The sequence below is a fragment of the Dermacentor andersoni genome, chromosome 6 (assembly GCF_023375885.2).
Source record: "Dermacentor andersoni chromosome 6, qqDerAnde1_hic_scaffold, whole genome shotgun sequence".
NCBI lineage: Eukaryota > Metazoa > Arthropoda > Arachnida > Ixodida > Ixodidae > Dermacentor > Dermacentor andersoni.
Window position 1 is genome coordinate 25,218,663 of NC_092819.1, and position 16,868 is coordinate 25,235,530.

A 16,868-nucleotide genomic window follows, 5' to 3' on the forward strand; every position below is an offset into this window, starting at 1 on the left:
TGCCTTTTGACCTGATCGATGTGACCTGATGCACTAGAGAAATTTCTGCTGTAGCTCTTCGCACAAACACTGTGTCGCATGTATTTGCAGTAAGCAAGAAGAATAAAGGTATCTGGGGGGCTTCAATTTTGTTGTTCACAACAATATGAAGGAACAAACAATGAAGCCCAAGAAAGCTTATGGGAAATTAATTGTTGTGTTTAATCATAATGTAGAATTGAAATTGGCAGTTTCATCCAAAGGCAAAGCATTGAGAGCAATAGCAAGGTTCAGTGTTACGCTGAAGGCATCTCAGAAAGATAGAGTGATGACGAGCACCGCCAGCGGCATTGCAGCCGTGGGGCCTCGGTGTTTCACAAGGTGAGACCGAAGAAAAACTGTTTTCCTTTGTCAGCACCCAAAGGAAGCATTAGATAGATTTAGCTTGATGTTTGCTGTCCGTTCCTCTCAGACTGATGTATGCAGCATGGTGTGGTATGACAGAGCAGCTCATTTGGAACGCTAAAGTGTGTGCACACAATGCTCGTGCCACCAGCAGAAGCCAGAACGCTGCCATGGCTCCGGCAGAGTCGATTGAGGAGGGTGTGACGATGTGTCCACTTAGCATCGTCACTCTTGCAGCCAAACGCGCTGTGTGCCTCTGAAGAATTCCTAACCCTCCACATGCAAGCCACGCTTGCACGTTGATACCGTGACAGCTTACCAACGCGGCACTAAGGCGCAAATGCAAGTTGCAAATCCATGTATAATTGCTATCGCAATAATAAGGTACAAGGGAAAGTGGACGAAAAGATAATTTGCCACAGCATCCGTGAGCATCAGTTTCCTGCTGTAAGTTTCTAAGCTCTATGAACTTAAGACACAGCAACTGTATGCATGTAATGTGAAGTGTTCTTGTGCGCTATGCCTGAGTGGCACGTAGATCTGTTTGGAAAGCACAGAGAACCACATAGTTTCCACCCCCCACCCCCCTTTTTCTTTTCCTTGCACCCTTTGGTACGGATTTGTTTATACATTTGTCCTGCCATTTGTAGAACAAGGCAAGATGTATGCACTGAAAGATAAGCTGGATAATATCATCAGCAATTTCTATGATATAGTAAAAGCAGCAGAAGGGTGGGGGAAAATTCTATATTGACTTGTACAGTACCTATAGCAGCCACGCTACCTTCATTCGAAGTAGTGATGAACAGGATACAGAGGCTCCTTCTATAACTAGTGATGAAGTTAGGAGGGCCTTGCAAGACATGACCGAGGGAAAAGTGGCTGGAGAGGGTTGAACAACAGTCTATTTAATCAAAGATAGAGGATATATCATGCTTGGAAAGCTTGCAGCCCTTTATACGCAATACCTCACGACTTCAGATGTACCAGAGAGCAGGAAGAATGTCAACATATACCAATCCATAAGAAGGGAGACGTATCCTACCTTCAATACTTGTATCCTATCCAAAAGTTTTTGAATGCATAGTTTCTGAATTAAATACAAATAATAGAAATCTTATATTCATTGGTATTCAAAATTTTCGAACATTCGCCCACCCTTAATTCAAGTAGTGTGGACTGGTGGATTACTCTTTTTATTGCCTCAGCATTTTCTTCATGGAAAGGTGTTGCTTATTAATAAGCTGAGAGAATGAAAGCCAAATGCCTCTTTTTAAGTTCACTACTAAACAGAGGAGGCACCTAATTATTGGTACATATCTGTATATTTGGGTCCTTTTTGTGTGAAAAAAATAAAATACACAAGAATGGTCGCATTTTACAAAAGCAGTGTGATCCCCTGTCGATGATAAACAGTTAACCACATTTGGCATATCGGACAAACAGCACAGCCAAACAGGTCTTGTGGAAGACAACAGCATATTCTTTTTGCCTGCTGTGTTTGCTCAGTATGTCGATGTTCCACCAACTAGCCCTAATCACCACCCTTGTCGCACATTTGGCTTTTCATACAAACCTAACTATAAGGAAAGCTTGCGGCACTGTCATTCAACTGCCATTGGGATGATGGGAAGGAAATACAGGCTTTTCAGATTGGCTTTTGTTGACTTCTGTACTGTGATAAGGATTCAGTTCTGCAGCTTTGTAAAGTCTTTCTTTTTACAGTGACGCTGTTAGCCTCTAGTTAGTCGAGATTTTTCGTACCTGCATGCGAAGTTTTGCCCACACAAGAAGAAATGGCCGCAGGAAGGCTTTATGTTTCAGTGTAACAGAATTATGTTTTCTCGTGTATTCGAATTGCGAGTTATGTGTAATTCGTACTTTACAAATGTTGTGAAGCATTTTACTTTGAGAAATTTAACTAGTTCAATAATGCGCGTGCATCAGAAGCTGGGCCTACTATAATGAGCATGTATGCTGCAGTTCCGCACGCCTGCATGCACGTGTGACAAACATGTGCGCAAGATGTATCTGTCATTGATTCATGGGCACCCTGCTCGTTGCATCTATTGCACAGCGTGTGCTGCAACCATAATCAACATTACAACAAACACTGTTTAAAAAGTTGCAGTGGTGTTTCACATTGTGAACGTGGGTTACGTGCGAGTATATGAATGCCGCAAACATGAACTACGGCGTCGAAGCACAAATGAAAAGGGTGCGAATGTGGTCGCAGACACTACAATAATGTTGATGGTGCAACGCCTGGGTGGCCACCAAGAAAGCATAGTGCTACACATGCAAAGAAGCGATGCCGTGAACATGCACAGCAACCACTGAAGCATTGAAGCACAAACGGAAAGGGTGCGAACGCGGTCGCAGGCTCTACATTTCGTCTACAGCTTTGCTGTGCATCCGCTTAACAGGGTGGAATGGAGATGGATTCTCTTTTTTCTCTGATCACTTCACTTTTCATTTTTTCATGGTTTGGTAGTTCTAGAGCTATAAGTAATGCAGAACTTACTTGTGTTTTCAATCTAAGTACTCTTTCATGCAGCAATCTCATAAAGCTGTGGCACCAGTGCCGTGTGCATTGAACATTTTTTAGTGAGCAGAGGACCATTGTTTAAGGAGAAAACTCAAAACGGTGTAGCTTCAGGGTGGTTTACAACTTGTGCGACATGCCTAGTGACGAATTTTGTACAAAAAGTACCATGGCAAAATGTTTTAGTTATGTGCTGTGACACTTTTGTGGCTAAAGAGCGGTGTTTGCATAGCTTTAGTCATGACTTTGCCTCTGCTGAACTTAGCTGACACTTGTGCTTCCTGTCACCTCAATGCAACTTGAAGTGCCACTAAAGAAACTCAAAGGACATTTGTGCTGAAGTACCCTCTGGGCTAGTTATGGAAACACTATGTCATTAAGGTTTAAAAGAAAGTTTTTCATCCATAGGATGCCATGAAGTACCTGAGGTTGTTTGTTGGCATTGTTGGTTTAGAATCTGCTACTTGGTTCATTTAAAAGCTTTGAAGCCTACATTGACTGCTTGAGTTGAAGGCAGCCAGTGAAACTCGTGATGTGGAGCTTATCCCTCTTGAAGGGCCAATTTTTGATAGACTATCCTTACCTTCTTTTCCTGCACTTCTCACTGGGACTCCAATTAGTGTTGTAGTGGTTGTTCTTTGGCATTAAAATTGGGAACATAGTGCCAGGTTTGATTCTTAGATCAAAACAAGTTGCTCACAAAGTGTAAATCATTCTTTCCACTCAACCTATCTGGTGGCTCCATGCCATGAAGGAAACTGGATGCCAACTGGATGTCTGCTGGATGTCAACCTTTCCTATTATTTTTCTAAGTTGCTGAAGTTTTGCCTTTTTAATTGCATTATAGTTCTTGTTAAAATACTTTGCAAGATGTGGTTGTACTAATTGTCTGTTAAAAAACTGTCTGCCTTTGGAAACTTGTCCCAGAGTTTAAAGGGAGATTAAAGGCAGATATTAAGTCAAACTAAAATCATAGATTAGGGCTCGAGAACGTCTATGGCGACAATATTATTGCAAGCAGAGCTTTAGTAATCAATAAATTCAGGACACGATTAGAGACTTCCCCAAAATGTTCAGGTACTAGCCTGATGACAAAGGCAATCCTGAAAATAATTCTGTCACTAGTACTCAATCACTCATAATAAAAAAGATCATTGTATTGCATTATAAGACGAAAGAAAATACTACTTTCCCAGTTCTATTTGATTTTTAGAAAAAATAACTAATTGGCGCTACTCTTGACGACGCTGGTGATCAAAAGGTTTCATGTATCCACTCTGCACCGCCCGCACTTTCGCATTTCAGTAGTTTCGTTATCATGTAGTGCTGCGGTGGTTCTTCTGGCTCATGAAACTCACACAAACTGCAAGTAGCAGAGAATGCCACGTTCAGGTGATATCGTTTGATTCCCAAACGGTCCATGCCACTTGACCAAGAAGAGCGCTGTAGCGGCGAATCCAACACTCTGTCTTGGCTCGATTTCTCCATGGCCGTGCATTAGTGTGTTGCGCAGAAAACCCTAGTGCCATCTGTCGGGCGTCGTTTTACTTACTGACAGCAGTAAAGGGCAGTAGTGGCGTGGGGAGTGGTGACGTATGCAATGTCACCACTCCCCACTCGGGGCTGGGCAATTTGAATTGCGCTGGAGGTGTGCGGATCCTTCAGACACAGTTTTCTTGTGAACTAAGTCTTTTCTTGACATGAGACGGGCACTGCACTGCTATCATTCTGGAATGATATTTTAACAGTCCACGTTGACTTAGTATTCGCCTTTAGTGTCTCTTTAAACCTCACTGGTTTTTCATCTGCTAGAAAAGCGCCTGCCTGATGATGCCTGGTGTGCTTTCATATTTTAAATAAACCGCAGTACTTTGAACAAGCAGCAGACGATTGCAATATTATAGTATATTTATTTCTAAGCTCCATGAAAAACTTGCTGTGTGCTGTATTCTGCATCACTTCAGGTGTGTGCCCAGCTGCTGTCGTAATTCTTTATTGCCAGTAACTTGGTTTAGAACTTGATGAAAGGTAAACTATAGATATGACTAGAATAAGTTCAGTTCCCAACTGCAAAAGGTTGTAGAACAGTCTTTAATGCCACCTAGAAAATCAGTAGCTGGCTCAAAGCAGTACTGATCCATATTTTTGAAGTTGTAGGAATTCTACCACATGCTTCTCACACGTAGGAGGATGGCACTTTGATATTACAGTTAATCTCAAAATGCCAGCCCTGGTGACATTGACATTATTGTGATGCCTTGACACAGAGCAATAGTTGCTGATGTCATGTGGCAGCAAGGCTAACTATGACGACATTAATCATGAAAAAAACAAGAGTGCTGTGCACTTTTCTGCAGTGTTTTTCACGCTTGGCAGCTCCAGCAATTGAAGAAACATAGCGAGTCAATGTGTCATGACGTCATGACGCGTCCACCTGCATGATATCAAAAGCCAGACTGGCTGTTAAAAACAAGCAATATAGCGTAAATTATTTAGGGCACTCTGACACTTGCTAATATTCTTCTAGAACTTGGAGAGTTTGAACCTTCATATATAGAGGAAAGAAAGTCTATTGAATTTCATGTCAGTACTCATTTCATAGGGATTACAATATGAGACTGGCATGGCAACAGTGGCAGAAAACACTGATGGAAGTGATAGAACAGTGAGGCAACCATTGCTGGCATGTTGTGGACCCAGGGTCACATCTTGGGTTAGAACATAGTTTTCTTTTCAGGTGACTTCTGTTCAGGAAGCATGATGGCACCACCTGCAACAGATTATGTGAAAGCTGAATGAAGCGTGCTTGAAAGCTGTCATCATAAGAGTTGTCAAAGTTTGCGTTTGTCATAGACCTGTGTTGCTCTCTTCTGTTCGCATTAATGGTTACTGCAGTTTGCTTCTCAGTCGGCTGTGGTTGGAGGTTGTGCTGATGCTTCTGTATTGCTGTGGCAGGCTGGAGGCCGACGTCAAGCGGCTCAAGACAGACCTGCAGGCGAGTCGACAGATGGAGCAGGAGCTGCGGTCACAGCTGCACAACCTAAGTGCGGGGGAGCGGTCCGTCAAGAACGAGCTGCTCCAGCTACAGCAGGATAATGAGAGCCTGCAGAACAAGTAGGCTACTCGTCCTCCACTTTTTGCATGCCTTTCCTTGCTGCTCTTTTTGTTTGTTTTAGTCTCGGAAGGTCGCACTTAGTCATAATGCAGTTTATGACAGAATACAAAAAGTTTGTTTCGTGCTTATAGCAAGGATTGGTAAAACCTTGTAGGGACCCAACGGTACCTCTCGCCAATATAGCCACTATTTTTCTTTCCCTCTACAATCTCTCTTTTCTTGTCATAAAGCTGTTTGTTCCACACTAGCAAGACTAGCAGTATTGTGCCATTTATGAGCAACTGTGCTTCACCTTTCTATTATCTTTGCCAGCTGCTCTTAATGTGTTCGTTTCAACTGTTCAGACAGACATTACTATGCAAGTGCAAGCTTCATATCCAGTGACCGTGTAGCTCGCATCGAGGTTCTGTAGAAAGTGCAAAATGCTTGAATGACTAGATTACTCTGAAGGCTGAACCAGGGTTGTTGCAAGATTTCTCAGACTTTTTCTGCTTACTATAACTGATGTTAATCACGGTGGGTTGTGTTTGTGATGCGTTTTCCTGTACAGCCTAAATGAAGAAAGCTGCTCGAGAGGAACGTAGCGCTGGTGTCTATGCGAATGGATAGCATATAATTTAGCTAGCATACCCTAGCAACACAGGAAGTAGAGCCAGCACTGTATAGGTTCAACATTGGGGACCACATTGGCTCTTTATTAAACAGTAACAGCTCAACATTGGCCTGCTGTTGGACAGTGCCGGCCTTGCATTGACCCTGTATTGGACAATGCTGGCCCCACATCGATAATTTATGGGGCAGTGTTGGCTTAACCATGGCTCCTCACTTACAGTGCTAGTTGGAATAAGGCATAGAAATTTCCACTGCAGATTATAATTAGTACGATGTTGAGGAACAAATGTTTTTGGTGCCATGTGACGATCAGCTGGCATAACTGGCCAACATGCGCAGGCTGCACAACCTAGTGACAGCGCGGCAGCAGGACAAGTCCAACGTCAGCCTGCTGGAGAAGCGGCTGCAGGAGGAGAGGAAGCTCCGCAGTGTCTTGGAGACGCAGCTCAGCCAGGAGCGCAAGGCCAAGAAGGCTGAGGAGGCCGCAGCTGCACGGGCAGCAGTCGCCATGGCCACAGCGAGGTCGGCACACCGTTCCTTTTTTGTCACATTTCTTGTTACAGCCGATGTGTCTGTATGGGTAGTTGTGTGGAACCTTATCTCAAGGGGCACCTAAAAGGAAAATATAGAGTGGCTTCTGGCAGTAACGAATTTTTCATTTGTAGCAAGAACAGAGCATTCGTAATCAAGAAACATGACAATAATACAAAATTGCAGTGGCGCTACCTATTTTTGACTGTGGTACCTCTCATGTGACGTCAGCACTGCTTGAGTCACAGAGCGGTTGAGAGGGAGGTCATGTGGGGATTAGTTCAACTCGTCCACCTTGGTGTGGGCGTCAAATTGAAGAGCAGCAGCGGCTCTTTAGTGGAAATTTCCTATGTAACAAAGTCATATAGTATTTGTAGACAGAAAGCAATGATAGTCTTCTAGACAAATAAGTCTGATCTAACTCGGCATAATACCCTTTACTCTTGTAAGGCCCGCCTTCAAGTAAGGCCCGCATCCCTACTTTGGAGTGCAAAGATTTTGACAAAAAGTTTCACTAAGCATCACTGTATACGAGCGTGCTGGTCAACTTCCACAAGCCACTACTAGACGGCACTAGTTGTCCTGCCAACAATGGCATTATCACCACCGTGTCCCGCACTCGCCACTAAACTGCAACTTTGGGTGCCAACTCTATGGTATGTGATTAGACCTAGCTGACAAGTTTGCCGGGCTGTAAGCTGTTGCGGAACTTCGCCCTTAAAATGATTGTACCAGTAGAACTTCAGTTTGGCCTAGTTGGTGTTTACTGCATATCATATTGACCGAAAATGAAGACGGCGGACAGCGGAAAAGAACACAAACGCAACACGGGCGGTGTTGTCAATAAGTTGACAATACCGGCCGTGTTGTTTTTGTGTTCTCTTCCGCTGTCCCCGTATTTATTTGCGGTCAATATGATATGCATTGTACAGGTAGACCACATCGGCGATAGGGCGTGAGATCACATGCACAGGCTGAACTGACGACCACGTGCGTGAAGTGAAATTGGGGTCTGCAGGCGATCATCCGGCAACTACCATGAATGACTACCGAGTTTGTGTGTGCGCATGCTGCATGGAACAGTGTAAGCTTGCATGTGGGCGTAAACGCAGTAAAGCTGGTGGAGTTCTCACCCATGCTCTTGGGACAAAGGACCGACAACACAGTAGTGCAAACAATCACAAAGGCATTTATTGCACCTTTCATGGACTAATGCCTGCTAGCCGAGTTACTATCCACAAAACATGCCAATGGGCATGCAACAAATCGCGGAAGTCCGACTCGCCTCGACCAGATAGCAAGCGAATATGTTTGCCCATGCTGGACACTAACGCCTGGTTGTTCGCATATAGTGTCATACAAACAGTGGCACATTCGAACGATCTTGTTCATCCATTCCGGTTAGGCCTCGTGAGACGGTCCCGCAGAAGCATGGGTCTGCACACACGCGGAACGTCTGCTCCGCTTGTCGACCCGGAGCCAATGAGAACAGTCTTCTCCCTTTTGTGCCTGACCAATACTGCCGCCATGCGGCCTCAGCAGCGCAACACTCACGCCATCTCGTAATGCGCTGCAACCAGACTGACCACTGCCGGCACTAAGCTACGCAGAGAAGCTGGATTACAGGAGACTTAAGACATGCGGGGAAAACAACGTATCGGGGGTCGTGTGAGAGTCTCGCATCACCACAAGCTCTAAACTGGTTATTGTGCAGCACAGCCTAAACTAACAGTGTCACGGAGTCTAGGCCACGTACATGATATCCGAACTTCACAACGATCCATAATGGTGATTGAGAAATGCACCCGCTGCCTTGGCCATCATGAAACTTCAGAGAAATGTCGTTTGAATAGGGATAAAGTCTGTAAACAAATTTTCCGCTGTGTTGGTGCCCTAAAGAACAAATAGATTTTTACCATTGCAATTCGTTTTTTTTTTTTTTCGGACTTCCCAATTCTGGCATTTTTTTGGCATTGTCCATGTCTAAAAAAATTGGCGGGAGATGGTAAATGTGTTCGTAGTCAGGAGCCAGTAGTTAACCTTATTTTTCATAGCAGTCTGGGTGCAGTTCGAGGCTTCACTCGCAGCCTTGGCCATCATGAAACTTCAGAGAAATTTCGTTTGAATAGGGAAAAAGTCTGTAAACAAATTTTCCGCTGTGTTGGTGCCCTAAAAAACAAATAGATTTTTACCATTGCAATTCGTTTTTTTTTTTTCGGACTTCCCAATTCTGACATTTTTTTGGCATTGTCCATGTCTAAAAAAATCGGCGGGAGATGGTAAATGTGTTCCTAGTCAGGAGCCAGCAGTTAACCTTATTTTTCATAGCAGTCTGGGTGCAGTTCGAGGCTTCACTGCTATCCGTAAGCCTGCCTCGTGTTAAGGCCCACATCCAGTAAAATACATAAAGAAAAAAAAGTGCAGGCCTTGCTCAACTACGTAGTGTTTTCACTTAGTGTCCCTTGACCCCGTGAGGGTAGACATTTTTCGCCGAATGCAACCCACTGGTGTTGAATCTTTTTATTGCAGGTTTAAAATCTTCTGACTTACCTATTCCGAAAAAGAAAAATATATATACCGCAGTTTTATTAGAGTGATTATAAAGTTACAAAAAAATATTTTCCATAGGTAAACGTGCGTTGTTTATTCATAATACAGATGGGCTTGCATAAATACTTGTATTAAGAATAAAATAGTAGATGGACTGAAATAGATATATTCCGATTCGGCACTTGGGCAGTAGTCCGCACTGGAGGAATCGCTGCTTGACTCACTTGCAGCTGAACAACCAACATGCATGCGCATAGCGTAATCGAATCATGTATGTTGGCGCACACGAAAACTTTGGTGGTGCACCCGTCTGAAAAAACGAATGAGTCAGAAACTTGCAGTAATCCTTCGTCCCATCACCAACGAGGAGCAATCAGTTTTCGCAAGTCTTGAGAAAAGAAGCACAGGCATGGCGGTTTGCTCGTATACGACAGCATCGCTTATATATGCCAGCCCCTGCCTGTGGGCAATAAACGGTGACCTCTAGTGGTGACACTTTGAGAGATTAGAAACCAGATAGACATCCATTTTTGCTGATGAAACTAACGAAAACAGCCCACAAGTCAAAACCAAAATGAAAACCAAGAGACTATGGAGCAAAAAGAAAAAGAGGCAAAAGGATTTCCTGTATCCACACAGGGTGGCAGCACTTGCTTAGCAACGCAGAGTTGAAAAACTGGCGCATTTTTCAAACATATAGACGTTACAGCGTCGACCATTTGGGATTTGTTTGTTGTGCCGTCTTTGACCCTTAAAAGGGCTAAAGGTTAACCTTAACAAAAGGTTTTTATAGCATAACTAGCCTAGTTTCAGATGACATGGATATAAAGCAGCCTTCATGCAAAATTTTGCTTTTGGAATACAAGGAAATGTGTAATGAGAGGTTTGCAAAAATGACATTTTTGATACTGAAACTAAAACTAAAACACCGCCATTGCTGCTTGCAAGAAATGAACAGAACTCTGAACGCATAGAAACAGCAAAGCACCTGGCAATGACCTTTGAGATCAGGCAGTACTCATGGCAGGCTCATCGTGCCATAATATCCCTGCTGTACTTTCTATGCGAGACAGGCTTAGACGCTCGTCGCTAGGTTATGTATAGTGTGAAGACTATGAAATGTGTTTACACGAAAACATTTTGTGTGGACACATTATTCTTACACATAATAAGTCGAACACATGGTACGTGCCGCCGATTATCCATTTGAACGGCGTTCACATTCCAAAGTGTTGTTAGGGATCTCACTCGACACAAACCTGCCTCTTGGAGGAACGAAATGATGAGGCCTCTTGGGTGCCTTTCTTCTCATTCACACACGCACGTATTTCCACTATTGAGACGTTGCATTTTTCTACAAAATGAAGTGGCTACTTAACATGAGCTCCACTTTGTACAACTGGGCTTCATTGCACTTGTCTGCGGGATGCACCCGACATGTATACGGACTAGTTTGTCCCAAACTCTGTTAACACCGTGTACATATCTCCTCTCATAGAGGTCTGTGCCTTTGCTGCAGCTGTCATCGCTGAAGTAGTGGTCCGGCACCCGAACGAAGGGGAAAATCACAGCCTCAAACTTCAGCCACCCTGTCTGCAAAGTGCTGTCATCTGCTACTGCATCTTGAGCATACAAAGGCACCTCCTGGGTGGCTATCAGTGGTGCCTTTATAGGCAGTGCACATCTATGTATTGGACTTGCATATATAGCATCTCATTGTATTCACTATAGCATAGTCACCTGCCATCTACCTCTCTCTCTGCATCTCCCATTTCCCCTTACCCTGGTGAAGAGTAGCAGGCTAGATACAGGCTCTCTAGGACTACCTTTCCTCCTTTCTTTTCTTTAAAACCGCCTCCTCCTCCTTGGAGGCAGAGCTTTAAGATTTGTATCATATCTGTGAACCGCCAAGGTCCCCGCTTCATCTGTATAAGTGGTTTGTTTAAAGGCTGTTATTAGGAAAATTAGGCAATTACCTGGCCATCACATTTGCCAAGATTGCTTCAGATGTATATGTTTTTCATTTATAATGCACTTAGCCCGAGTTATATTTTATTGCAGTTGGCCTTCAAGTGTGTTTGTCTGCAATGGCCTGTGGCTAAATGTTGTCATGAAAGCTACCTAAACCAGTGTCACTAATATTGAAAAACAAGGTAACGTATCTGCATACACAGGTCTTGTGTTTTCTCATTTATGCTCTATTCCTTGTGAAAATGCTTTGCCAACTCTCCCTACTTTATTGAGCATTAGCATGTATGTCTGCATGTGGATTATGCAGGAGTGAGTGTACAGAGAGCTGCAAAGCGCGGCGGCGAGACCTCGAGAACGACGTGCGGCAGCTCAGGAGGGACCTCAAGGTCCGAGAGGACCAGATGCGTGCCATGGAGCGGGAGGCGCAAGTAAGATCAACAGCTTCTGTTCAAATTCCCTGTTCCATTCTGTTCCCAAGTGTGTTTTACTGCGCAGTGATTTTCCTTTTAAATGCAAGAACACTCTTTGGCTACTTTACCCCACTTTGGTCTGTCTTATCTGGCCTTGATATGATGACCTAGTAAAAAGATGAAGAGAAATCTAGCCCCTATGAGGAATCAAACTAAGGCCTGCAGCTGAAGTCTGTCTGCTGGGTGTCCAAGCCCAAAGGTAGCGAAATGCGATATCTTTGAAAAGAAAAAAAGAAAATGAGAAATTCAAGCCGCTGCACGATGGGCTGCTGCTCCAGCAGCCACCCTGCGATCATTTTTCAGCCATCTTCATACATCTTTCTCCTGTCGCCCTTCCACCCCGCCGACCACAAATGGGCCCCACCCTCCAAAACACGAATGGACCGCGTGAACTGCACCGCGAGCTGATTACTCGCATGTTTCTCGCTGGCTCCTCATTCAGCGCTGTTCTGCAAACAGCTTAATTTCTCAACCTCGCTTGACTCACCGCCGAAGAGGAAGATGGCGGATCCACCCACTGATCATCGGCAAAGCACGACATTGCCGGTGAAAAGAAAGCACACGGCTATAGATTTGGAAACTAAGTGCTTCTAACCGATGAGACAATCGTCGCGAACATGCTTTCATCAGATAGCGACGGCGACGACGGCAGCGATGCCGCGGTAGGGCAGGCTGCCTCAACGTTGTCCTCGCAGGAGGCCCGGCAGATGATTCAGTTCCTCCGGGGCTTTGTTTTCGCGAGGAACATCCCACTGCACTACGTGGAGCACTTGGATGCCTTGGAGAAGGATGTCGGCAAGCTTCGCCTAAAGCATGCTAGGCTGACGGACATAGGCTTTTCTTGTGCAGGCCAGTGAGAAATATGTGGCGAGATGCTTGTGGCAATCTCTCCTCAACGTTTCTTCTGTATTTCTCAAGCTGACAGGCTGGTGCGGCAGCCTTCTCGCAATTTTTAAAAGGCCCCTTTTGGGGCCACCAATGTGATGCCTCGGCAGTGCTCGCATATCACTTTCCACCCATGACACTTCTTTGCAGTTGTTATAGCAGTGCCATTCTTTAAAGCCGACAGCCGTGGCTTGTTACACGCGATCGGAGCACCCAGGAAGCAGTTAAACTAGTGAACACAATCAGCAGCCGGGCGGAGGAAGGTGGTGAGGGGGGGGTGCACTGGCCTCCCCACCATTATAGTTTTCTCACACCAGCTCTGCCATCCCCCTATTTTGATTTTTTTTAATGCAACCAAGTTATAACAATTATCGGTTATAACAATGAAATTTTCGTGGTGCTTGAATATTGTTATAAGTGGGTTTGACTGTATAACAGCCCATATTTCAGCCTTAGTTTGTTCTACCTATTTTATTAATGCAACGAAGTTCGCTTTTAAGGGACCGCCCTACAATGGACTGTTGGCTGCAGTGTACGAAATTAGAGGCAATTTTTGTCAAAATCGGGCATATAAAACCGACTTTTGCCGTGTTGGCACGGGCTGACAACTAACTTGCGAGGGTCAGCCGACGATCGCGGCTCAACATGTTCCGCACGAGCGAGGGAGGAAAGCGGGGCGGAAGCATGCAGTCTTTCACGCGTGATGCACGGGGGTAGGTGAGGGGAAGAGTAATGGGGGTTCTACTCCAGTGGCTGCTGTTAATGCCGCAGCCTCATGAGCACCATATCTTAAAAACAATGTGCGATGAGGACAAAATGAGTGCCAGCAGGAGCATCTTTACCTTGAAAGCGATCTGCGATGTGGACAAAGCGCACCTGCACAGGCCTCATGTTCAAAGTGACCTGCGATGTGGACAAAGTGCGCCGAGTGCTGGTAGCTTCATATGTGCTGTGCTTTCGACATTTAGTTTGCGTTGAAGCGAGAGACAGCATGAAGGTCAATTCACTCGCTGCTGCTGCTGCGCTTATCTTGCTTAATTTGCTACCGCAGTTGATGCTTTGCCTTTCGGGAGAAACTGTGACTTTTTTTGTTTGTTTTTTACTTTGGATGTTTGTCACTCACTCTTTGCAATAAAGTTGATATACATCGCGACGAAAATTTAGGAAATGAGGTGTCTCGGATATTACAGACTTCAAATAAAATGGACGTTTTTTGTCGGATTATTAGGTTCCGTTGTAATGAGAGTCAAATTTAGGTAGTTGCATGTCCCGTTAGGCTTCTTACACCCACGGTGCAACATTTGCTCTTTGCAGCAGCTTTGAACAAGCACACAAGAAGCACCAAACCACCTATGACTTCATAATGTAAATGACAAACTTGTAAAGTTAGGGCTTGTGTTACACTGAAGTTTGGCCTGACCTAAGGCTTTCTCTTGTTTTTTAGCATTCACATTCTAATATCAGCAAAACAGTCTCTTCGGTGAAAGTGCATGGATTTGCTTCTCTTGTGTGCGCAGTCTCTGCGGCAGTACAAAGACTCTATTGGGGACACGGAGATCCTCATGTCTGCACTGTCAGCCATGCAAGACAAAAACGCACACCTGGAGAACTCACTCAGCGCAGAGACGAGGTTAAAGATGGATCTCTTCTCGGCACTTGGCGAGGCAAAGCGGCAGCAAGAGATTTGCCAAGGTATGTGCCCTCCTTAGCCTTTGGCAGCTGTGATTGCTCTTTGCTGAACAACCTCCACGAGACAGATTAACCAGAAGCAGTATGCCACACGTTTACTGGTTGTTTACTCAGTTTCATCTGGAAAGCTTTCTGAGTGTGGTTGCAGACCTAACCGTAAAATCCTAGATGTGCTAGTGTTGAAGCCAATAAATGCTTATAGTTAAATTTATTACTCTAGAAATCCTCTAATATGTTTTCCACAGAAAAAAGTTGTAATACCCGTGAAACGTATTGTGCAAACATGCTGTTAAAATCACATGAACGTGCTGTTAAGTATTAAAACAAACATCATATACGGCTCAGCCCCCAAGGAATTTACAGTTGCCGACTGAAAATACAGACTCGCAGGGACCACATAAGTCTGAAATACTGGATGTGAGCAGTGAATTAGTGACCAATTTTTGAAAGTGTCCGAAAAAGATGTCGTATTCTTGAATCATCACTTTCGGGGATATCAACTCTTTCGCAAGATTTCGTGTGACTAGTGCCAGATGCATCTGTGTCTACTAGCGACGACTTTCCTGACACGCTACCAAGCATGCTGTCTTATCAGAATGCCAGGATCACTGTCGCCCTTCAACAGCGATTCTGCTGCCAAAGTTTGTCAACACGTTGCTGCATGCACATGTGCTTGCCTGTGACCTGGTCAGTCTGTATTTTGACCATTGTCATGCTGTTGCTACGGATAGACAAAAGCATATCTGTCAATGCATATACCAAATCTTCATCCCCAGGCAACACAACCAACATCGACCCGGGTTGCTATAGCCAAATGATTGTGGGTTTCTTGCAGTAGTCATTGTTCTGCACTTCCCTCGTGTAATCACCACCCATGTCGATGCCGACATAAGGGTGGATTTGGCCCCACTTGAAACTGCTTGAACAAGTCGCCCAGAATCGTGTCGCTATTTAACATGCAAACAAAAAACGCTGGATGTGCGGAACTCGCATGACAAACAGCAAATTCAGCCAATGCCATCTTTCAACACTTAGCTTGGCTTGTCCTGCAGTTTGGGTGCATTCGGTGACTACTTGATTGACCAGACTTCGTTAGTTTCGGTTTCTAGGAGGAGAGGAGCTGGCGACCATGCCAGCTACATATTAAAACCAAAATCTAGTTATTCTTTATCATTTTGGCACACGGTCGTGCTGGTGGAGTCCTAATATCGAGCAGCGCACTGTAAGATGTAAATTTCCCTCACTGTTCTTCCCTCACGTCCAGTGCTTCATTATCTTGTTGCCACTGTGGGGTCTAGTTTTGCTTTTGTACCGTTGGCATGAATAGAAATGCGTACTGTAACGAATGCATTTTAAGTGTAACTACAGTTCACGACCGATTTGTTGGACATGCCCGACAATTCGGACGCCTTTGCGGATCCACCACGTATCGCATAGAGTCAATGTATAAGAACATCCGAAATTTTGGACGCAAAACTTTTCGCTGTCTGATTTTCCCGACTTTTTCACTGTGACTTCTGGCCCGAAATAGCATTAATCAAAGCTACTACCATTTGGTTGTATCACAACCTCGAACCAGCACTCTTGCCTGCCAATTTGTTGGCAGCCACCATCACAGGAACGCTAGGCCTAGCTGCTTCAGACGTTCGCTGCCAGGCTGCTTGCTGTTCAGCGCCGTTATTTTCACTGAAACAATTTGCCACTGTCAGCAATGGCCACTGCCCACCTTTGTAATCCTAACCGATGGCTTTGAAGCGCAGAAAGCATGCTACATTGCATAATCCTTGTGTAAGCATGTATATCCACTTATTAAAGAAAAACAAACAAACAAAAATGAACGCCTAGGTACACGATACATTTTTGCTAAATTTGAACAGCGCCTAACACTTCTGCGTAAAAATGAAAAGGGAAAAGTTTTTCAGCGCTTACCAAGAGGCCCCGAGTGTCGTATGATCCGCTCGTTGTGTCTGCTTGTCTCTTGTCGTCCGAACACTCGTGTTGCCGGGTGGCTATTCAGAAAGTTCAGTCGCACTACCGCGCTGAGATTCGCACAAAGCAGGCGACCTTGACGACTCAAACGTAATGGCAGTGTCGTGGTTCTAAAGCACGTGCGTGG

At 44.7% G+C, this 16,868-nt stretch overlaps 2 protein-coding genes across 3 annotated transcripts in view; one reads left to right on the forward strand and one right to left on the reverse strand.

Annotated features, from left to right (window-relative positions):
- RpL24 (ribosomal protein L24) overlaps positions 1 to 16,868 on the reverse strand; it is a 493,457-nt gene that overhangs the window by 258,690 nt on the left and 217,899 nt on the right. The window lies entirely within an intron of this gene.
- LOC126521694 (macoilin) overlaps positions 1 to 16,868 on the forward strand; it is a 47,838-nt gene that overhangs the window by 27,112 nt on the left and 3,858 nt on the right. For both annotated transcript variants that reach the window (XM_050170428.2, XM_050170429.2), the window contains exons 8-11: positions 5,885 to 6,043; positions 6,996 to 7,178; positions 12,016 to 12,136; positions 14,581 to 14,755. In XM_050170428.2, coding sequence (XP_050026385.1) covers positions 5,885 to 6,043; positions 6,996 to 7,178; positions 12,016 to 12,136; positions 14,581 to 14,755 — 638 coding nt within the window. The remainder of the gene's footprint in view (positions 1 to 5,884; positions 6,044 to 6,995; positions 7,179 to 12,015; positions 12,137 to 14,580; positions 14,756 to 16,868) is intronic.